This window comes from Arachis ipaensis, chromosome B04 (genome assembly GCF_000816755.2).
Source record: "Arachis ipaensis cultivar K30076 chromosome B04, Araip1.1, whole genome shotgun sequence".
NCBI lineage: Eukaryota > Viridiplantae > Streptophyta > Magnoliopsida > Fabales > Fabaceae > Arachis > Arachis ipaensis.
In genome coordinates, this window is record NC_029788.2 from 26570987 (window position 1) to 26593594 (window position 22608).

A 22608-nucleotide genomic window follows, 5' to 3' on the forward strand; every position below is an offset into this window, starting at 1 on the left:
AATTACTAAACTTAAAAAATTAAACTAAAAAAATTAAATTAATAATTAAATGATAGTAAAAAATAATAAATTATAATAACCCCTAACATTTTTCTAATAAAATTCTCTGCACATGCATCCTCACTGATTAAAAGACTTTGACCCATTAATACTTCATTAATTATACAACTACATAATCCTAAAACACTTTAACCCCAAAATATAAATAAAAAAATATTTGAGAGATAATACAAAATTAGTCCAAATTAGTCCATAATTATTAATATTGTATATTTAAGTTACAATGCAAACATTAATATTAAGTATTTCAGGTTGAAGTATTAAGGTTTGATTTAGTAAAACTTTTATTTTTAAAATAGTTTTATGAAAGTTAATTTTTTAAATATAATTTTTTAAAAGTTATAGCATCTATATTTATTAAATCAAATTAAATTTTTTTTAATAAACACAAGATATAATAATTGTGTTAGATAAAATAATTTTTAAAATTTAAAAATTTTATAATAGACATAAATATAATATTTATATTTGGAGATGAATTAATATATGAAGTTACATTTATTTTTTTAATTTTGATAAATGAAAATCAATTTTAAAAAACTCCACTTTAAATATTTTTAAAAGTATTTCTATCTTTTAAAAAATTACAAACACAAACACATAATATTTTTATATTCTCATATCACTTCTTTTATATTATTCATTAGCAATTTTCCTATCTTTAATTTTTTAAATTTTAGAATATATAATATCTGAACTTTATTGAGTTGAACATTTAAAAACTCTACAATAATAACGTCCATACCACATTTTATATCCAAATCCCCGTTTTATATAAAGTAATAAAAATGCTTAATATTCATATTTTTTAGGATTACATAAAAAATTTTACATGCAACATTATATAACACCCAATATTTAAAAACTGTAACATCCAAAAAAATCTTTAAAATAACATCTAAAATTATGTATTATTCTCTCTATATATACATTCATCTAAAAGTATAATGAAAATTTATGCAATGAGTTGAAGGGAAGGATCATGAAAATCTTAATGAAGTATCTTTTAGGGACTAAATTGATTTAATGTTGTATCTTTTGAGAATTTATTTAATTTAAAATCTTCTAAGATTTGTTTGTTTGTAACGGGATTAATCCCCGCAATGCAGGAAGTCATGTCAAGAGTTTACCGCAAATTTTGTATTTGGTATATGTGGAGGAACTTCTCAAAACAATGGGACAGCCTCGAGCTAAAAGACTTAATTTGAGAGTGTGCAAGATCAAGAACTCGAGTCGAGTTTGAAAGGAATATGAATAGAGTGAAGAGAATTAACGAGAAGGCTTGGAAATATCTAGGTAAGTGGCCTAAAGAAGCATGGATTAAGGCCTATTTCAGTGAAGTGTCAAAACTCGGTAACATATGCAACAACACTTGTGAATCCATCAATGCAAAGATAAAGTATGATAGAGGAAAGCCTATTCTGACATTGATAGAGGAAGTGCGAAGAATCATTATGAAAAGTATGATTGATAACATACAGAAGCTCATGAATTATATCAAGGAATTCTTCTTCCACTGCAACAAAGTAAACTAGACTCATTGATCAAGTTATCTAAGAATTGGACTCCTCACTGGTCTGGTGATGAGAAAAAGGTTCTATATGAAATTTAAGGATGACTAACTAATATGGTGGTAGACTTGGATAACCATACTTGCTTTTATAGGTTTTGGCAACTGACAGGTACAATTTCTAACTAAATTCAATTCACGTATAAATATCTTCTCTCGTAGTTAGATAAATATCTCAGTGTTCATATATTTTTATAGGCATGCGTTATATGCACCCATTCTTTGCCATTCAAGATTAAAAAAAAATACAAGAGGCCTGGGGAGTACTGCCATGAATGGTTCACAATGGAGGTATGCATAAGAACATATCGATTCAATGTGAATCCAATCAAAAGACAAAAACTGTGGAAGAAAACTGGTTCACTAGCCTCTCTTCCACCATCAATAAAGCCCAAACTAGGAAGACCAATAACAAAGAGAAGAAAGGACAAAGATGAAGGACCCACTGGCACAAAGACAAAGATAAAAATGAAATACAACCCAATTAGATACATATACTATGGTGAGATAGGCTACAATAAGAGAACTTGCAAAAAGAAAATACAAGAGGATGCTGAAGAAAAGGTAAGGCAAATACAATTGTAGCTTACAGTTGTGCATCACCAGCCCCTACTACAGATGGTGCTCTTGCCCTTACCCCTGTTTCAGATGGTGCTCCTATCCCTGCTGCAGCTGACACTATCCCTATTCAAACACTCCTTCCACTCCCACCAGCCAACACAGATGAATAGACTGAAACTTTTATTAGCCAAACTACTCAACTTCCACCAACACAGCAATCACAGAACTCAACCAATGATTGTTAGGTTGAATCTTTATTCAATTTTCATGATGCTATGTTGTTGAAGATGCACATGCTATTTGCTTAATGATGAATACTGTCTAATATAGGGTAAAGTTAGAGGTAGGCCTCAATTCCAAGTCAGCAAGGAAAAAGTAAGAGAAAATGCCTCTTCTTCACATCCTGTTACTCACACACTGGTTAGCGAATCTGCTGAAATCATCAAGGGTAGTAGCTCTACAATAGTCAAGAAGCTTTCTAGTTTGATGACATTTGATGACAAAGCATGATTTGAAGACATAATGTATAGGACTTAGTATTTGCTATTTTGTAAGGGTGAAAAGTTGCCATTTATAAACAACGTGGTAGACGTGGTTTATTTGATAGCCATGATTTTTGTATAGCCATTTAGATAATTTTATAGTAGGCTTTAGGAAGAACATACTGATGTTAGCTTTTTGTGATGCTACTTTGTTATGATGATATTAAGACATTGTTGCTATTTTTGCTTGAAACAATGGTATATGACAGACCAATGATTATGTTATGGTAATGTTATTTCGCTTCATCACTACAAGATTAATATTTATTTGAGGGAATATTTTGGTGGAGGTTTTAAAAACCTCCACAATATATTTTATTTATGGCAATTTTAAAAATCCCACCCATAATTAATTAAAATTCAAAATTTAGGAAACAAATCTCATTTTCCCTTATTCCTGAAATGAAAGGCGTTTAGTTAGCTGAGAGAGTGGGTATGGAACCCTAGGTTTTCTACCGCCAGTTTCGCCGCCACTTCCGTTGCGTTTTCATTGCCGGCGCCGTTACCACTGCCATGTTCATTGCAGTAGAGAGCTTCTGGATCGAGCCACCTCTTCTGTCAACACGTTTTTAGATCAGTTCTCTTCTCTATACTGTCGTTGCTGCCACTGCTGCCACCGCAGTTTCCACCACCGTTGTCGCCACAGTTTCTGCCGTCGATGCCACCGTAGTTGCCGTGGTACAACGCATTTTCAGATCTGTTCATTCCTGAGTTTCTTCTTCAACACTGCTTTCTCTCACTCCAATTTCTCCTTTGAACTGCTGCTGGTACTTCTTTTTCTTCTTCTTCCCAATCAATTTGTTGATATTTCTTCTTTGTTAACAATAAATTCTCGCCTCCTCAGTTCTGATGCAACTTTTGTACTGATACTCCCTCTTGTTCTGTATTTTTGTTATTCTTTTTTATTTGTGTTGATAAGGAATCTTAGAAACGAGGCAGGGAAGACATGATAATTGATAAAAAAATATTAGAATTATGTTATATTAGTTTATTTTCTAATAGAATATATTTTAGGATTGTGTTGTTTATTATATTTCAGGATTGCATTGTTCGAACAAACAGGAATTGGAAAGAATGCCAGCCACGTTTGTTTCTTCAATTTCAATCACTTCTCGATTATTTGATTCTTTTTCATGAGTTTTTTTTTCTACAAGGAAGATCATTGTTATTTTGTTGAATGCTACTTAATTTTGTTTTCTTTACCAAAGTCTCAATGCAATTATCTTATTAACTGAGCCGATTTTGGAGGTTATGTTAGTTACTACTACACGTAATGTTTACAAATTTAGAGCATAGACACTTGTTTAATTTAAAGCTTCAACTTACAACTACTCTAGTGAAGGTTTTGAATTGAATGATTGGTTTTATTTATGTTACCCTTGAGATGATTTCTCTTATGAAAATACATGAAGCGTGTCCATAGATGTCAGAACGACATGCATTTAACTGTTTCTCAATCAATCTCATGATGTGTGTCAGGGACACTGAAAGATGTCAAAGGAGTCGCCATCTCTAAGGTTCCTTTACCTTATCAGCTTGCCTTACTCTTTATCAACATTTTCCTGAGGATCTTGGGATATTAGCATGTGCGCTTTTTTGCTTCCATGGGTCCCATCCCCATCCCCATCCCCATCCCCATCCCAGTGTGTTCATAGGGCAATTTTAACTTTTAAAGTTGCTGCTTGTTTTCATAAGCTATATTATACACTGTTATAAGATAATTTGTTAGTTAAATCTTATTATATAATAATTATATGTTGTTCCTTTTTCTTTAGTTACTGGACACATGTGTGGTAACTCGTGGTTTGGACTAATACAATTTTGACTGTGTTTATGAGACGTGTTGTTTATATGTTTAAAATTAGATGTAAGTCAAAGAATGAATGATGGTTTGAATATTACAATATGGAGTATATTAACTTATTCCATATGGTTTGAATGTTACTTAATTTTGTTTTCTTTAGAAGCTCTATATTGTTATTCTTCTCTCAATATGGGACAAAGGATTTGGGATTTTATTTTATTAATTATTTGGTCCAACAAGTGGTAAAAGTTGAGTTGTGTTATGATTAAGAGGAAACCATTTTGGCATTACTGATTTAGATTTAGTGCTTAGGATTATGCTTTTATTCTGGTTGCTCTGCTGTTCTTAGGTGATTTGATATAATTGTAACTATTTTTTGAAGATAAAAATAATCATTTTATTTTTTCTTATTACTTTTTTGTTTGTTTCCTTCTTACATGGTTTTAATTTCATTAGTTGTTAGTGCTGATGATGTTATTAATTAATATTATTTATTTATTAGAGCAGATCTCATATGAGAAGACAGCCACTAATAATAATAACAGAGGCAGAGTTTTATACTTCACCAGTTTTTTGCTATTGCTTTTGAACAAAGTTTGTTGAGGTAAGATAAGAATTATGATATCAGTTTTAATATTAGTTTTAATTATTTGTTTGGCTTCGAATGCAAGTGGGTTTTTTGGTTCCATTCTTCAGGCTGTGTATGCCTTGTGTAAATAAAATTTCAAATTAATTCTATTAACAAATCTGTTGAAGTGAACTTATGCACCTTTATTCACAAAAAATACGTTGGTATTAGAGGATTAGCAGTTGAGATTTGAGAATAAGAATTTGTAAGAGAGAATTTGTAACATTTGTCAATTTTGTAACTTCATTCATAAAAAACTTGTAACTTAATAATAATTTTTTGTAACAGGTTAAGAAATGAGTGAGAATCAATGGAGACTAGATGTAACTCATAACTAGATGTTCATTATCTCTTACATCTGAGCTATGTTCCTCTAGTTAGATGTGGTTAGAGCGTTAAGTTGTGTTTCTACTAATTTTATCTATCATTTTAAGTTACCTCAATTTTATTTATAACAATCAGAACCAGCTTTAATTGAAGGAGCTTAAAGTCTCCTGAGGAACTGATTGGTTGGTTGTATCATTTTGAAGTACATATTCCTTTTCTATAATATTTTGAAAGGTGATAATCAGTTTCATTTAAGACTTTAGAAGTTCTTTTAATCAGCATATTCTTCTTATTTTATACACAATGTGTCTTATCTTTCTTCCACTTGCATCACCTTTCTTAATCATAGCTAACTCTACTTGTTGGGATAATGCTCGATAATCTATAGTCCTCTATTACTAACTATATTAGTGTACCTTTATACTTAATTTTTATGCCTCTCATAACTAGAACTTTTTTATCTTAGCGTATTAAGTATTAACAAGCACTAGTATTTTTTATTAGATGCTTGTAAAAATAACATATGTATAATGTTATTTTAAAAAATATAATATATATGTTGAAGAGTATTTTAAGAAAGAAAATTAAGTATAAGTGAGAATCATTTATGCTATTAGGTTGAACATGTCCTGATCCATAATCATTTATGTTAGCTTTTTTTTGTTAGAGAGGCCGAGCTGTTGGTATATATGTGGGTCTGTAATATAAATCTAGCTATTGGTATTTCAGGTTGAAATAAACAGAGTATTTTTACGCAATACTTTTGTCGGTTCTCCATACTCCATTTTGCTGTTTCGAGGGTCAATTAATGTTCAGCATCAGGTACATGTTTTGGTTCTCTTTTGGCAGTATATGATGTTTATAAGTTTACTTCATAGATCTTTAAAAATTGACCAATTACTATTTTCTCAGGTTGCAAGTTACAAATAATGATATTTCTTGAAAAAAGAAGTTTAACAGCAATTCCAATATAGATTAATGTAGATGTATGTATAAATACAATGAAACCAAACTCACAAATGACGTACCATTTGACCACAGAATGTCATTCTTGGCTACCAAAAAACTCCCCTCATAACTGAGAAACGTGCTTCCACTTCACTCCACCTGTATCCTCACTGTTAATAATTTTCCTCCTCAATATAAATATTTATTACTTCAAATAATAAAGCTTTACTTTCTCAATATAAAGCTTTACTTTCTTACCACTTGTCAAGCAACTTCCCGTCCATTCTGAAATGCTGGGCCTTCTTTATAAACCTCCACTCCACACTTTTTCTGCCTCCATTACTCCACAACTTGAACAACATTTCACCAAAACTATATATAACACATACAAACACTTTTTTTTAATTATTAGTATAATGTCTAATTATTTTTTGTGTATCTAACAGTTTCGTGTGTGTTGATATACAGTCATGCCAAGGGGAAAATGCATTAAAAATCCATTGAAGTTTGTAGATGAGAGGAAAAACAACAATGCTTCTCGTTCACTTCAACCTCCAGCACCAGCAGCATCTGAAGATACCACTAGTGTAGAGGCTAGTGAGGCTCCTTCTCAAGCCGCTGCAAATTCCATTTCATCTAATGGAGCCACACGTTGTTCTAACTCAAAGTCTTCATCTGCTTGGAATGTGGAGATAATTGGTATTAATTTATATTGCGTAATTAATTAATGTGATTAAAGCATAGTTTAAATCATTTATGCTACTAGGTTGAACATGTCCTGATCCGTCATCATTTATGCTAGCTTAAAAAATTGCAACTCCTAATATTTTCAATAAAGACGTTTTTTTTATTTTTCTTAAGACTCTACAAATATGAAGAAGAAGGCTAAGATCAAAGTCAAAGATGTTTGCAACTTACCTAGGAGAAACCGTGTAATTGTAGAGGTTGACGAAGAGGGTGCGGCATATGGTGAAGCACAAGGTTTACTTGCTGGCTATTGTGGTATATTAGCAACTAATGCACATATCTTTCCAATTAGCTTTAAAAAGTGGTCAGGACAAGAAAATGGTGGCATGCCTAAGTCTTTCAAGGATGAGTGCTTTGATACAATGATAAAGGTAAAATCCATTTTATTTGAAACTTTTATTAGTTTAAATAATTATTTGAGGTGTCTCCTAATGATGCTGTTGGTAAAGTTTTGGGGCCTGAACACTCTGGGAGAGTTCGCTGCATGGGCATGGGAGCAGCGCCTACAAATACCTTTAGGAATGTGAGAAGTCGACTTAATGGGATGACATTCTTCACTAATTCAGCTGGATCTTCTTCACCTACTACTGCTGCAACTTTATAGGAAAAGATCTATAATTTGGAGTCCGATTTACATAATTCACAGCAAAAGGTCACTAGTCTAGAGTCTAAGTTGCAGCAATCATTTGATATGATGAAAGCATACTTAATGATGAAGGAAGGAGGAATTCCCGAAGCGCTTGTTGGCTTCTTTTCTTCCTGAGAGGTAAGTTTATAGTAAATTTATTTGTTAGGAATATAAGTTTAGATAGAGTAATATTCATTAAAAGTGGAGTCTAATTATTTAAATTGAACATGTTGTTCATATCATCAATTCTAATTTCTACAACTGAAGATGAATAATAGTAGCTATAGGTTTAAATGCTCTTCAAAATTGATTTGTTAGGCTTATATCGAATCATCTTGATGCTTAACTTTATTGAAATTACTAATAACATCTTATGTTTACATATAGGCTAATGATGCTGAAAGCGAGCCTACTACTCCTTTTGATGCTAGGAGATCAGCTGGTGATAGCAACGGACATCCAAGGACAAATATTTGAAACTTTTATGTAATTGGATAATATTGAAATATTGAAGTCAGTTGTTGTTTTATTTTACTTTTTAAAGAAAAACAGTAATAGTTATGTAGAACAATACCATATGAAATTATGTTTGGAACTATTGATATTGAGAATTTTTATATATAGAGAGTTATATCTTATATTAAAAAATTGTGTTATAAAAGATTTAGTTTTTAAATTTTGATATTAAAAAATAAATTTTAAATTTGAGAATATGTAAATGAGATGAGATTAATGAATGATTTGAAATTAAAAATAAATAAATAACTACAAGGTTTGTGGAGGTTTGAAAATCTCACAAAATAGTTAATTTGTGTTAAATTAAAAAATTAATTTGTGGGGGTTTAAAACTGCCACAAAAGTTTAATATAAAACCCCCACTAAACTCACACGAAACCTCCACTAAAAAGATTGTGGAGGTTTTTAAAAACCCCCACAAAAGATCTCGTGGCACCTTAAATTTTGAAGGTTTTAGAAACCCCCACAAACCATTTGGTGGGGGTTATAAACCTCCACAAATAAGAAAAAAAACTGCCACAAATAAACAAAAACCTTGTAGTGATGTTCTGTGTTATTTTTGTGATTTCCTAAAATTATGTTGTGGTAAAAAAAAGTAAAAGTTGTTGAAGCTTTTGTATTACTAAAATTAGGATGAACATGGCATATCAACATGTTCTTTAAAAGTTTCATCCTATACAATGAGACCATACAATCAAAACCTATATCACAACATCTACTATAGCACCTTAATGTTTCACTAGGAAATAAACAACATACAAAAATTCAGAACAACCACACTGACAATTATTAGTCCAAAATACATTTGCATCCTAAGTACTTTAACTTCAACTTCCAAACTCATCATTCTCCATGATAGGTTAAGTTTTCAGTCAACAAGATCACTCTCCACTTCTGCATCAGTTTCAGTATCTCCCTTTAAACCACCATCAAATCTTTCATACTCATTATCCTCAACTCACCTAAACTAATTGCAGTGACTGCCCTTCTGCAAAAGATTATGTTACAAAAATTTCAAAAACTCACACAGATTGTCAAGAGGTTGAAGAAGACTATATTCATAATTTACCTGGTATCTTGGACAAGTATAGAACAATTTATCTAGATTTTATGTTGTCACAGATTTCTTGATCACTGTCTTCAACCTACAAAATCACATTTGGTCCATATTCTTCCTCCTTATTCGTAGTGAAGAGCTCGAACCATTGCTGTTGTGTGACTGCGACAGTAGCCGACTGCGCCCTCCAATTACGCTACCTATCATGCTGTTTGACAACAATTTGGCCTCTGCAAAACTAATTTATTGCTACAACAAAAATGACATTTATGGAGAAGAACGGATTATGGTTTGTGTTCTCTGGTGCTAATTTGGCATAGTTCCCTAAACATATCTTGTCATCAACCATTGTTTAGCCATGGTATTGCTAACATGTCAGGCTAATGTGCCGCATAAGCAAAACTAAATGTCGTTAGTGACAGAATAGACGGAGAAACTAACATGATTTATTTTATATCTTTCGAGGATGATTTTGATTAATTTAATCTTTTTGAGACCAATTTGGAGAACGTATGATCTTTAAGGGACCAATTTGACTATTTACTCCATAAAAGATAGATTAAACTACCAAAATATTAAAAACCCTAAAAAGCTTCAAACTACCCTTTTTAATAACCCTAATTTTATTCCAAAACTCATTCCACTCTTAATCCTTAGTGAATGCTTATCCCTTCCAACCCCCACTACAAATCATTGTTCCTTTAACAATCATGACGACCCCACCTCCACTAATACCTTTTGTCTCTACCAATGGTCATCATCTCTCCTTTTCCATTTGACCACCACCATTACCTTTATCACCACCAACATCACAAAGAACAAAGACTGAGTTTCCAATGTAACATGATCCCTCTCTCACTTTCCTTCCTACCATATATAGCCTCTCTTTCATATATACACAACTCCTAACTACTTCCACCAACCACCAAACCCTCCAAATCAGATCAACTTACTACTCTTCCTTCAATTCTCCAATTTTCAAATTTTTAATTTATTTTTATGGAAGAGTCATCCATTTCCATCAAGATTTTGTCCTTGGATCTGATGTCTGCCATAAACAAAGACAAGCTTGAGCCTTCTAACGTCTCTTCCGAGGTTGTTGGTGACTTTGACGCCATGATACTTGAGAACTGTCAATTCATGATGGTGCTCACTATCTCGGTGTCAATTTTCATAGGTTGTATCATCGCTAGATTCATATCACAGAGCTCCAAGCCCATTGAGCTTCCTAAGTGCATCATCAAGAAGGAGCCTAAGCCCGAGGTCAACAATGACAAGAAAAAGGTCAGCATCTTCTTTGGCACACAGACCGATATCGGCTACCGCCGAAGGTTTCTCTAAAGTCATTGCCAAAGAGGCTAATGCTAGATATGACAAGGCCACCTTCAAAATCCTTGATCGATTCAATTGCTTTTTTTTCTTTTTGTAATTTTGATTAGTTATTACTTATTTAAGCAAGTTTGATGCTTATGTTTGATAAGTTATGATTATGGTAGCCGAGAAGTTGAAAAAAAAATTTGGAAAGTTTTTATTAGGGTTAGAAAATGGTAATTTAGGAATTTTTATTATTTTTTAGTATTTTGGTAGTTTTATCAGACAAAATTAATCTTCGAGGTGTGGTCGTCACTGCTGTCACCATTACTAGGGTTCTTCTGGTCCTCCTCATCACTTCGTTTGTTTTGGTTCAAAAGCTCGGTTATCCTCTAAATTTTTGCTTTCAGCAATTCATTGATAACTAATAGTTCGGCTATGGTGGGAGGAAGATTAGGTGAATTATTTTGCTTTTTCGCCGTTGATTATAACCTACAAAAGAGGGTAAATAATCGTACCAAAAAAATGATAGTGGGCGCCAAATGTTCCTACGTGGTAAGCCTCGAATGGTGTATAACTCGTGCTGTTCAAGGATATTGGGCTCTCCTTCGCCTGAAGTGGAAGAGGTATATGTCGACTTCAAGAGAAATGACAGCGGCAGAAACCTGCAAAGGCACTCTGATGCTCAAGTTAGTAAGAGTAGAAAATGAGTATAATATTATTCAAAGTGAATAACGTACCTTTTGATGTGGTTAGGATTTGGTATTTATAGAATGTTACCTCTTCAAAGAGGTTGAGATGCTTCCTGATCTTTTGGTAACCACCTTAGTTTGTTTCTGAGTGGGTTGTTGAGACCGAAATTCTCTTAACTGAAGATAAGTCACGTTTGTTGTTTCACTTGAATTTTGATTTATAGATATAATTGAACCGGGCTATAGCTAACGGATCACCTAGCATATGTATATACCTATTGAAATAATTTGAAATCTTAAATTATAAAATTTTGAATTTAAAATTTAGATAGATATAATTAAAATTAACGACTTAATTTAATCCAATACAAATAAACATACTCGTATTATTTTATTCGTATCGTTAATTAAGAGTATTGTTTAATTAATTTTTAAAAAAATTTTAAATGTGAGTACAGTAATACGGGTATATTTATTCATATTGGCTTGAATTAAATCGTTAATGTAAATTATATTATCTAAATTTTAAATTAAAAATTTTGTAATTTTAATAATTTAAATTATTTGAATAAAATTGGATGAAATAAAAAAATAAAAATCAAACCAACACAAAACTATTCAGAGCATTACATCGACGTATCAAATCCTAAATTGGCTTTGTGCATATATCGGATTATTTAAAATTTTAATTGTTAATTTTTTTTAATCTAAGGATAAAGTATACTTTTTGTTTCTAACGTTTGTGATTTTTTTTAAGTGAAAAACATGTTTCCTAAGCTTTAAAATTAATTATTTTAATTACCTTTATTTCCATTCGATGCCGTGATTAGTGTGTTGAGTAGTTTCAGATTTTCTAAGGCAGAATGACTTAAAGGATAGAAAAGAAAATGTACAAAAATAGAAGGAAAGTGCAAAACGGAGTTTTGAAGAAACTAGCATCCACGCGATCGCATGGACGACGCGATCGCGTGCCAGGAGCGAAGAAGCAGCGACGCTGCCACATGACTGACGCGGCCGTGCGACTTGAGCATAGCGCATTCGACGCGGACGCGTGACCGACGCGACCGCGCCACAAGGAAAACTCCAGATGACGCGACCGCGTGACCCACACGGACGCGTGACAGAGGCCACGTATCAGAATTTACAGAATACGCCCCCAGTGGTTTCTGAAGCCCTTTTGGCCCAGATCCAGGTGCAGAACACACAGACTAGAGGCTATAAAGTTGGGGAATGCATCCATTCAAAAAGGAGCTCGCATTTTTTATTACTTTCCATGATTTAGATTTAGTTCGAGAGAGGTTCTCTCCTCTCTCTCTTAGGATTAGGATTTAGGACTTCTTTTAGTTTTTAAGAGTGACTCTCGATCCAGGTTTAATATTTACTTTAATTTATGTTTCTATGCTACTTTTACTTTAATGCTTTTATTCGTATCTACAGATGTTGCCCAATTGGCTTATGAATTATTCCATGTTACATATTATTATTTGAATTAATGATTATTTGAGGTATTTCAGTTATTGATTGCTTTCTCTTTAATTTGTGTTACCATTGCTTTCCATCTAAGGACATTTTTATTCCAGCAATTTTACTTTTTCCCCTTTTGGTTTTGGTTAAGAAATCAGTAACTCAACATTATTAAACTCAGCATAATTGATAATCGTTATCTTGCTAATTGAACTGAACTTCAATAATCCCGACTTTTTCTCAGGAAATAAATAGGATTCGAAGGTCAAACTAATTAGTCCCTTGACTTTCCTTTGTTTTAGTAAAGGTTAACTAAGTGGAATTTAGATTCAACTTTCATTATTGTTGAGAGAGATAACTAAGTTGGACTTCCAATTTCTCTTACCTTGCCAAAAGTTTGCTTTACAGTATTTATTTATTTTAATTGCCATCTACTTTACTTGTCATTTAAATCACTTGCTTCTCACCTTCTAAACCCCGATTACAACCTTTATAGCCAATAATAAGAACATACTTCCTTGCAGTTCCTTGAGAAGACGACCCGAGGTTTGAATACTCGGTTAACAATTTTTAAAAGGGGTTTGTTACTTGTGACACCCAAAACGTTTGTACGAAGGGATTTCTGTCAGTTTAGAGACTATATCTACAACGCGACTGTTTTTATGAACTTCTTTACTGGCAAAAAATCCCGACGTCAAAATGGCGCCGTTGCCGGGGAACTGCTTACGTGTGCCTTATTATTGGTTATTGTAATTATTTTTCTTTTGCTTGTTTATTTATTTTTATTTTACCTTTTTAATTTTTTATCTGCTACCATGAACTCTCACCCCTCTCGCTTTGAGTTGGTCAGACCAATCAAGGATGGATGGAGCCAAGAGGATCTAATCAACCCTTTAGGCAGCAACACCCTCCGAGATATCCTGGATAAAGACCATTCTACCGTGCATACCCAGCTGAAAGATATGGTGGACAACCTTGTAACTACCAACAAGCCCCACCTCGTGCATATAAACCATCCTTTCAACATAACCTCAAACCACCACACTCACAAGCTTCTCTTCACCATTCGCCACCATATGATCCTTCCTTACCCCAGTACCAATCCAATCACTCCCAATCACCGCCACTTTCCTATGTATCATATCCAAGTCCGGCAACCCGAGAAGCAGAGGTTCGCCTAAAGGAAATAGTAAATAAACTTCAAACAACCATTCGACAATTGGAGCAAGCAGTAATCCAATGGGTTTCTAGACGCTCAAATATACAAGGGTCAACCACAGCTCCATGTGGACAGTCTAATGAAGAGCGTAGCACGAAGGAGATACCAGAAACTCCAGTGGACAAGACAGAGAATGAATTTGTACTAGAACAAGTAGAAGAAGTTGTCATTGTACAAGAAGAAGAGTTGGTTGAAGATCTAGGAGATGCTGAACCTCCATGGAAATCCAGAACTGAGGAGAACTCCGTCAAGGACGTTACAGTTGATGCTAAGGAGGATAGTGCACAATCCCCAAGGCAAGTCGTTTATGAAGAATTAGACGGAATAACCCAGGACACAAATTCCCTTGATAGTGATAGTCACAAGTCTAGCTCTCTTAGTAATGAGCTTGCATCCGCAAGTGAATTCTCTGAGATCGAAGAATCTTCCCCAGATGAATACGAAGATGATGCAGAGGTAGATTTCTCTCAACCTCCAATCTATGACTCAAGTGATGAGGAAGACATAGAGGACTTTGACCAGGGTGATACTGCATTTGAAGATTCTTGCAAGGAAGTGGAGGAATTCACAGAAGAGCACAAGGGAGAAGAACTTACAGAACCACCAGAAACACCTACCCCAAGGCCATTACCACCTAATACAAGCTTCAAGTGGGTACAATCCTTAACCTTTAACTTTACTTATTCACTTGAATATGGTTTACTTGAAACAGATGGCCAGCTTAGAGCTTTTTGCGGCTTTAAGAGTAAGAGGGAAATGGCTCGTACTCAGAGTTGGTGCGCAAGGTTCAATAAGGTTCCACGCTTCACCTCGAAGTACACGGATTGGTATCATGCTCAATTGCATGGATCACGGAGAACGTTTGGTCACCATGGTGAGATTCTACTTTTTAAACCGCCTGGATGGAAACATATAGATCAAGACGGAGGCGGATTTAATAGCAAAGCTTGGGATCCTGGATACTATTCTGACATTCGTCACCCCGGGAGCCTGAAAATTTGTCTGAAGCTGCTCAGAAGCTTTACATGCCTAGTATGGGACCCCGGAGGCTATTGGCATTCCAAGCATTGGTGGAGATTTTTGGACGAATTTAAACATAAGCCGCCATAGCAGGAAGCTCCCCCAATGTCCAACTTAAGGACTTTAACTAAAAGTGCTAGGTGGGAGACAACCCACCATGGTATGGTCGCTTCTTTTTCAATTTAATTCTTGTTAATTGCTTTCATTTTTATTTTCTTTTCATTTTACTTTATTGAACCTGGAATCATGCATAGCATTCATATTAATCATTGCATTCTGCATTTATCTTACATATATAAAAAAAAGGGGGTGCACGACGCGACCGCATGCCCCATGCGATCGCGTCATATTGCGAAAACACTATCCATGCGACCGCGTCACCCACGCGGCCGCGTGCTCTGGAGATCGGCGTCAAAATCCAACATCCAGAAAGTTAGGATGGAATCGTGCGGCCCTTGTGCGTTTTGCACAAATTGGCCCACGCGATCGCATGCTCTATGCGATCGCGTCACTTGCACAATACCAATACCACGCGACCGCGTGAGCGACGCGATCGCGTCGCATGGATTGCACATCACCCCAGAAGGAGACAGAGAGTTACGCTGAAACGGTGCTGGAGTCGTGCGTTTAGCACAATTTCCAGCGACGCGATCGCGCGACCCACGCGATCGCGTCATCCCCTCTTCCACCCCTTTCATGCGATCGCGCGACCCACGCAATCGCGTCACCCCCATTTTCACCCCCACCACGCGACCGCGTGCCCCACGCGGCCACGTGGATTTCAAAATATAACCTCCCAGGTCACGCGAAACCCTATCCCCGTGCCCCACCCCTTCACTCTCAACCCCCTCCCTCTCTCTCTCCCCAACCCTCAACCACCACCACCCAGCCACCATTACCGCTGCACCAACCACCGCCGGGAACCGCCGAACACCCACTGCCACCGTCCGCCCCCAGCCGCAACCAACCCCCTCTTCCTTCTTCCTATTTCTTCTTCCTATACAAAAGAATTCCTCAATGAAAAATAAAAGCAATGCACATGGGATAAAAATAAAATTGAAACATGAGCATGTAACAACAAGTGGGATAATATGGGAAAATTGGTAAAGAAGCTTCTTCTACTAAATATGTATGTTAGGTGAGATCTTTCATCCAGCAACACCACCCCCTTTTCCCCTTCCCTTTTCCCCTGACCGAACCGCCACTGCCCCTTCCTCCGCGCCGCCGTCACCACCCAGCCGCTTTCCTGCCCCGTTCTACTTCTTCCGCTTTCCAGGTTTCGCAGCACGCAAGCACTTTTTTATCCGTTCGTAGTTCTTAATTTTTTCCGTTTCTGTTCATAATTAGGATAGATAGTCTTGCATGTTGTAGTGGATTTTATGTTGTTAGGTAGCCTAGGCTGTGGTTAGTGGATTTAGGTCTGTTTACTTGCACTGTTCATGTTTCTGTTTTATCAAAACTGCAATTCTGCTGTTCTTGTGACCTTGTTCATATGCTGTGATTTCCTGCATTTGCTGCTTGTTACTCTGAATTTTCATGTTTCTATTAATTATAGGTAACTGTAGCAAGTTTTTTTAATTCATATGAACTGCCTTGTTTGCTATTTATTTTCCAGGATAATCCAATTTTAGCCGGAATGCTGCCCAAATTTCTATAAAAATGTTTTCATTCATATTTCGGTTTGGCAATTTAAACTCTGTTTTCAACTGTTTTAACCAAACCATTTCATAATTGCCAGGGCATGCTTTCTTATCCTCTTTGATTTCCTGGTTTATAAACTGCATTTGTGATATTCTGATTCCAATTCTTGCTTTCTTTATATCTATTTGAATCAACATCACCCTGTTTTCCTTGTTCGGTTATGAGTTATTTCTAGTTATAATTGTGAATCCTTGTTACATGGAAAATTTTCTTTATGCCACTTACCTTAACCCACTTTTTACTGACTCACTAATTTTAATTTACTAACCTCTTTTTCAATTCTCACCAGATTAACCTTTTAAAATATCTTTTCTGATTTTTCACTTTTCTCTAACTTTCTAACCATGGCATAATGACAATTTTTCCATTTAATTTGAATTCTGATACATTTTGGATTGTAACTTCTTCCTTTCAAACTTTTAAACTACTATACAATCCTTAATGCATATTTACTTAACTCATTTACCTCATTCTAATTCTCCCATGCCGCTTTGTGTTTTCTTTGCCTATATGCCTACTTGCTTTCCTATTTTTATATATCCTGGTTTTCCATTTTTCAGGATGTCTGCCTCACAGAGGAAAGGAAAAGGCAAGGCCACTGGCAAGCGCAAGAGAGGAGATTCCTCCCAGTCCATCATTGCCCTCATGCATGATTCCTCATGGCGGGAGAAGAACTTTACACAGCAAGAAAAAGCTAACCAGCTGCTCCCTGCAAATGATTCAATAAAATTTGCAAACCGATACTGTGAGCTGAAGTATCCGGCCTTTGCAAACTCCAGGAATCTATACCTAGAGAGAACTCTGAGGATTCTAGAAGCACTCCAGCAGTACACCACTGAGCAAATCAAGCAAAGAGGCCGGTTCTTTCTGGAGAGAGCACTGACAGAGGTCAATGCATCTTGGGTCCGAGAATTCTACTGCAACTACTACATCACCACCCTAGATGCAGTGAACCTGAGAGGAAAGCAACTTCTGGTCACTGAGGAGGCTATAGAGGACATTCTCTGGCTCCCAGCCAAGTCCGATCAGCCTGATGGTTATACAAAGGCTAAGGAGGGCATGCGCCTGATGCAGTTTGATTGGGATGCTGTGAAGGCACGGATAGCTCTCGACCCGACGGTTCCTTGGGAGATGGGTCAGGACACCACCATGCCTAGAGGGATCAAGAGGGCGTACTTAAATGATGAGGCTCGGTTATGGCATCAGATCTTGAGCAACTATGTGATGCCGAGTACTCATGAGACGGAGATCCCAGCTGCTATGATCACCCTCCTATGGTGTGTGATGGAGGGTAAGGACCTTTATCTGCCACGCTTTATCTGGCATTTTATGGCCAGGGTCCACGTCCGAGGCACCCTCCCTTTTCCGTATCTGGTTACACAGCTAAGCCGTCGAGCTGACGTGCCATGGGAGGATGCCGATGAGAGACCACCAGTGGCGGACTACAGGAAGATCATTCCTCATAGCAGGAACTTCTTAGCTTTGGGCTACAGACCACCACCCTTCACTGCTACTGATGAGACAGCCCCACCGTCAGCTGGACCCTCTTCATCCACGGCTGCCCCTACTGCCCCTGCTGCCACCACTGCATCGCCACCTGCCTCTGAGCCCGTATACCGCCTCGTGCACCGCCTATTCCGACAGCTTGATCAGATGGAGCGCCGTAACCGGCGCCGGTATGAGAGATTGGAGCGTCGCAGCCAGCAACGCTATTCGCATATGAAGCTGATGATCCGACAGGGTGGTGACATCCCCTCCGAGCCCGACACACCATCAGAGCCATCAGAGGAGGAGGAGGATGAGCACGAGGAGGAGACTCACTTCCAGGAGGAGACCCATCAGCAGGCAGACACAGCGCAGGCTGCACCACATCAGGAGGTTACGCATCAGATCGAGGCTGCAGATCCAGAGATCCCGATCCAGTCAGCACCGCCTCTACAGCAGCCAGACCCTCAGCCCACCACCACCACAGAGCCTCCAGCTACCATCCCTACCAGTGATGACACCCCTTCACACCCGGCTTGACTGAGCATCAGGGACGATGCTTCATTTTAAGTGTGGGGAGGTCGCCATCTCTGGCATTTTATTTTGGTGAACCACTACATCTCTTTTTTCTTTTATTTTGGATATTTTTCTGTATTTTTCTTTTTACTATTATTTTCTGAGTACTTATACATTGCTACTTTTGTGTATTTTTACTCTATTTCCGCATTTTGTATTTTTTGTTCATATTTTAGCTATTTAGTTTATTTTAGTTATTTAGTTTAGTTGGCAATTCTGACTTATTAGTGGATTAATTAGTATAGTTTACCCTTTTTAGCATAAGATAACATAGATAAATTGAAAAAGGAAGTAACCTAGGAAATTGAACATAACAGATTTAAATCCATAAACCTTGGAATTGCATGACTCATTTAGGTAGATGCATTTAGAATAGGTTGCATTGCATAACATTCCACCACTTTAACCTTACCTTATTCTTTACCTTGGATTTAGCATGAGGACAAAGTTATTTTTCAGCATTTAATAAAAGGGGATACAAAAGAATTCTCCAATGCAAAATAAAAGCAATGCACATGGGATAAAATAAAATTGAAACATGAGCATGTAACAACAAGTGGGATAATATGGGAAAATTGGTAAAGAAGTTTGTTCTACTAAATATGTATGTTAGGTGAGATCTTAGTCTAATTAAGGATTCACTTATTAGCTCACTTAGCCTTATACATATATCCTTACCTTTACCTTGGCCCCATTACAACCTTAATTAAAGACCTCATGACTTTTGGTATGACTGTACTCTATAATTGTTGATTGGTTAGATGAAGAACAAAGTTGTAGGAAGTAAGAATAAAAAGAAAAGTAGAGTGAATAAACCCAATAAACACTGAGAGACTAGAGGGTAAACACAAATCCAGTGAGGGTTTAATAGCTCATCAACATATATCTGTGCTTAATTTACTAATTGTTTTGCAAGTCTGTACAATATTTTTTCTTTTCCATCTCATTTGCAAAATTACTTTATTATTTAAGGGTTGGCTATATATATATATATATATATATGACTCTTTGAGAATGTGAATTAATTTGACTACATGTAAGCTTTATATATGAGTAGATAAATTGGAATTGTATGACTCATTTAGGTAGATGCATTTAGAATAGGTTGCATTGCATAAACATTCCACCACTTTAACCTTATCTTATTCCTTACCTTGGATTTAGCATGAGGACATGCTATTGTTTAAGTGTGGGGAGGTTGATAAACCCATATTTCATGAGTTATTTTGTGCTTAGTTTGAGTGATTTATTCAATCCTTCACCCACTTATTCATATTAATTGGGGCAAAAAACCATATTAAGCCACATGCAGAAAAGTTTAACCAAAATACGCCAAACAGAAATTTGTTTCAGCAATAAGCCAAGAGGCATTTTTATATAAATCAAACCAACAAGGTTCGAACTCTATTAGCAAGTAATTCGAACCACATTGGATTAAGAAGTTTTTCTATCGCATTCCAGTCACGATCCTGCACGATACGGTGAAGTATGATTGTCTCACGATTGGTAGTGATGAGGACCTCCAAGTCATGTTTCTTTGTTGGAGGCAGTTTCCGGAGGTCCGCACACCAGAGTTGCTGGCAAAGCTGGTTGATGTGGTATCCAGCTCAGGCGGTTCGAACCGGAATACCGCCAATGTAGCCACTGCAGTTGGCTCCAGTTCGATGGCTGCTGTGGCTTCTTCCTCCGTCCCAGTTTACGAGCCAGCGGCCCAACTTGTCGCCTCTCCGTCATTTGCTGTTGATTTGAATAACGGCGTCCGCGACGAGGTAGGATCCTTTGATGTTCTGCCAAACGCTTTACACGGCGTTCCACCGGTTGGCGTCGGAGACGGAGAATTGGGTGATCCTGATGAGGACGACGTTGAGCCCGAAACGATTGAGGAAGATAGCGGGGACGAGGTTGTAGCGGCTGGGCCTGCATTGGCTGGCGGTGGTTCTAGCTCTGGCACACAGCAGTATCCACCATATTTTTCTTCGCTGGACCTGGACGCCATGACGCATGAGGGTGCGCTAGGGCACCCTGTTGGATTCGGAGCTAGAGATGCGGAAGGGAATGCTGGTCTCACAGAGTTCCAAGTTGGTCAGCAATTCCAGGATAAAGATGAGGCCCTGTTAAGTGTGAAGACTTACAGCATCCGGCGAGGGGTACAGTACAAGGTGGTGGAGTCCGATCACCGCCGGTATGTGGGCAAGTGTTCCGAGTTTGGGAATGGTTGCACATGGTTGATTCGGCTAAGTCTCCGGAAGCGCAAGGGCATTTGGGAGGTCAAACGGTACAATGGCCCTCACACTTGCCTAGCCACATCCATATCAAGTGATCACAGAAGTTTGGATCATTCTGTGATTTCGGCGTTCATTATGCCAATGGTTAGGGCTGACGCATCGGTTAGCATCAAGGTACTCCTGAACGCCACGGCAGCGCATTTTGGTTTTAGGCCAACTTACAGGAGGATTTGGATGGCGAAGCAGAAGGCCGTTGGCCTCATCTACGGTGACTGGGATGAGTCATACAGCGAGATACCTAGGTGGGTGTTGGGTAGCATCCCTGGTGAAGGCAACATATGGCAGGCTGGCCGAACTCTTTGTTCGCAAGGGGCGAGAGGCTGAGGCCCAGATGGGCACCGGACAGCAGTTCAGTCAGCATTTGGTGAAGTGTATCGAGGCCAACTTGAAGACGGCCAGGTGCTTCACTGTGACGTTGTATGACCGTGATAACTCCGAGTTCACCGTAGCGGAGACCACTCCGACTGGCACTTTCTCCTTGGGTACTTACCGAGTATCGCTTGCCTCCCGGACATGTGACTGTGGGTACTTTCAGGCGCTTCATTTCCCGTGTCAGCACGCACTTGCATGTTGTGCCTACGCACGCGTGAGTTGGAGCTCCTATGTTCACAGCGTCTATCAGATTAGCTCGGTGTTCAATGTCTATCGGATGGGATTCACACCTCCAATCCCGGAGGGCTACTGGCCACCCTACGATGGGCCCACGGTGATTCCGGACCCAAACAGAAGGCGTGCGAGAGAGGGGAGGCCTAGATCCACCAGGATACGGACGAATATGGATGAGGCAGATCCAAACAGGCCAAAACGGTGTGGCCTTTGTCGCCAACCCGGACACACTAGACGTAGATGCCCACAGGTAGTAGGATCGTCTCAGACAGGGCGAAATTAGTTTCCATGATGTTATTGTTAGTGTTATTTACATTTAAGTTGTCTTGTTAGATGCATTGCTTGACCACGTATGTAACTTGTTGAGATTAATGCATTGAACTTTGGTATTTGTGAGTAGTAATGAATATGTTGTCTTCCATTACAAGTTATGCTACAGGGCTCGTTGATCCTCATTTTAATAACTAAACGAAATCATTATACCTTATCATGTTTCATTTAATACATAAACAGACATAAACAGAGCACTACATAACAAGAGAACTACACCTAACTATCATACATGACTGGAATAGAGGAAAACAAATACATGAAATGTGACTCATCTAAACAGGTGCTAACCAGTACCACAGCGACGTGCTATCCGTGCCCTCTGACCTCGACGGACAAGCGGCTCCTCATCCTCTATCTCATCCTCCTCCTCCTGCGGAGTAGGCTGTACTGGTGGCGCAACACGCAACGGTGCTGCAGACGATGTTGCGATAGACTCTGATGCAGCGGTGAAGGCAGATGTAGGGGTACCTCCAAGACGAAACTGCTGACCAGCGGATGAGGATGGAGGCTCGTTCAGATCAACATCTA

The 22608-nt window shown here is 37.5% G+C and overlaps 3 protein-coding genes and 1 long non-coding RNA gene across 5 annotated transcripts in view; 3 read left to right on the forward strand and 1 right to left on the reverse strand.

The window, feature by feature from the left end:
- LOC110270999 overlaps positions 1-15794 on the reverse strand; it is a 27293-nt gene extending 11499 nt beyond the window's left edge. Inside the window, exons 1-3 of the long non-coding RNA XR_002360897.1 lie at positions 15784-15794; positions 10338-10345; positions 8197-8294 (exon numbers count right to left, since the gene is read on the reverse strand). This is a non-coding gene — a long non-coding RNA (uncharacterized LOC110270999). The remainder of the gene's footprint in view (positions 1-8196; positions 8295-10337; positions 10346-15783) is intronic.
- On the forward strand, positions 5040-8289 carry LOC107636288. 2 transcript variants are annotated; one of them, XM_021121032.1, is made up of 6 exons: positions 5040-5141; positions 6222-6314; positions 6909-7139; positions 7302-7558; positions 7637-7953; positions 8203-8289. In XM_021121032.1, the coding sequence occupies exons 3-5, from the start codon at positions 6911-6913 to the stop codon at positions 7712-7714; spliced, it is 564 nt and encodes a 187-aa protein (XP_020976691.1). In that variant the 5' UTR covers positions 5040-5141; positions 6222-6314; positions 6909-6910; the 3' UTR covers positions 7715-7953; positions 8203-8289. The 2 variants fall into 2 exon arrangements, with proteins under 2 accessions (XP_020976691.1, XP_020976692.1); XM_021121033.1 differs by having other exon boundaries at positions 7637-7839.
- Positions 20386-21465, forward strand: LOC107636287. The gene is made up of 2 exons (XM_016339807.1): positions 20386-20934; positions 21010-21465. Exons 1-2 carry the CDS (start codon positions 20386-20388, stop codon positions 21463-21465), a joined length of 1005 nt encoding a protein of 334 aa, XP_016195293.1.
- On the forward strand, positions 21473-22030 carry LOC107636286. Its single transcript, XM_016339806.1, has one exon. The coding sequence runs from the start codon at positions 21473-21475 to the stop codon at positions 22028-22030; it is 558 nt and encodes a 185-aa protein (XP_016195292.1).

Excerpts from the sequence above, each read along its gene's own strand:
- LOC107636288 (XM_021121032.1), top strand. The coding sequence starts at position 6,911 with ATGCCAAGGGGAAAATGCATTAAAAATCCATTGAAGTTTGTAGATGAG. Across the intron at positions 7,140-7,301 it reads TTGGAATGTGGAGATAATTG|ACTCTACAAATATGAAGAAG; the intron begins GTATTAATTTAT and ends ATTTTTCTTAAG. Across the intron at positions 7,559-7,636 it reads GCTTTGATACAATGATAAAG|TTTTGGGGCCTGAACACTCT; the intron begins GTAAAATCCATT and ends CTGTTGGTAAAG.
- LOC107636287 (XM_016339807.1), top strand. The coding sequence starts at position 20,386 with ATGTTTCTTTGTTGGAGGCAGTTTCCGGAGGTCCGCACACCAGAGTTG. Across the intron at positions 20,935-21,009 it reads CTGGTCTCACAGAGTTCCAA|TACAAGGTGGTGGAGTCCGA; the intron begins GTTGGTCAGCAA and ends CGAGGGGTACAG.
- LOC107636286 (XM_016339806.1), top strand. The coding sequence starts at position 21,473 with ATGGGCACCGGACAGCAGTTCAGTCAGCATTTGGTGAAGTGTATCGAG.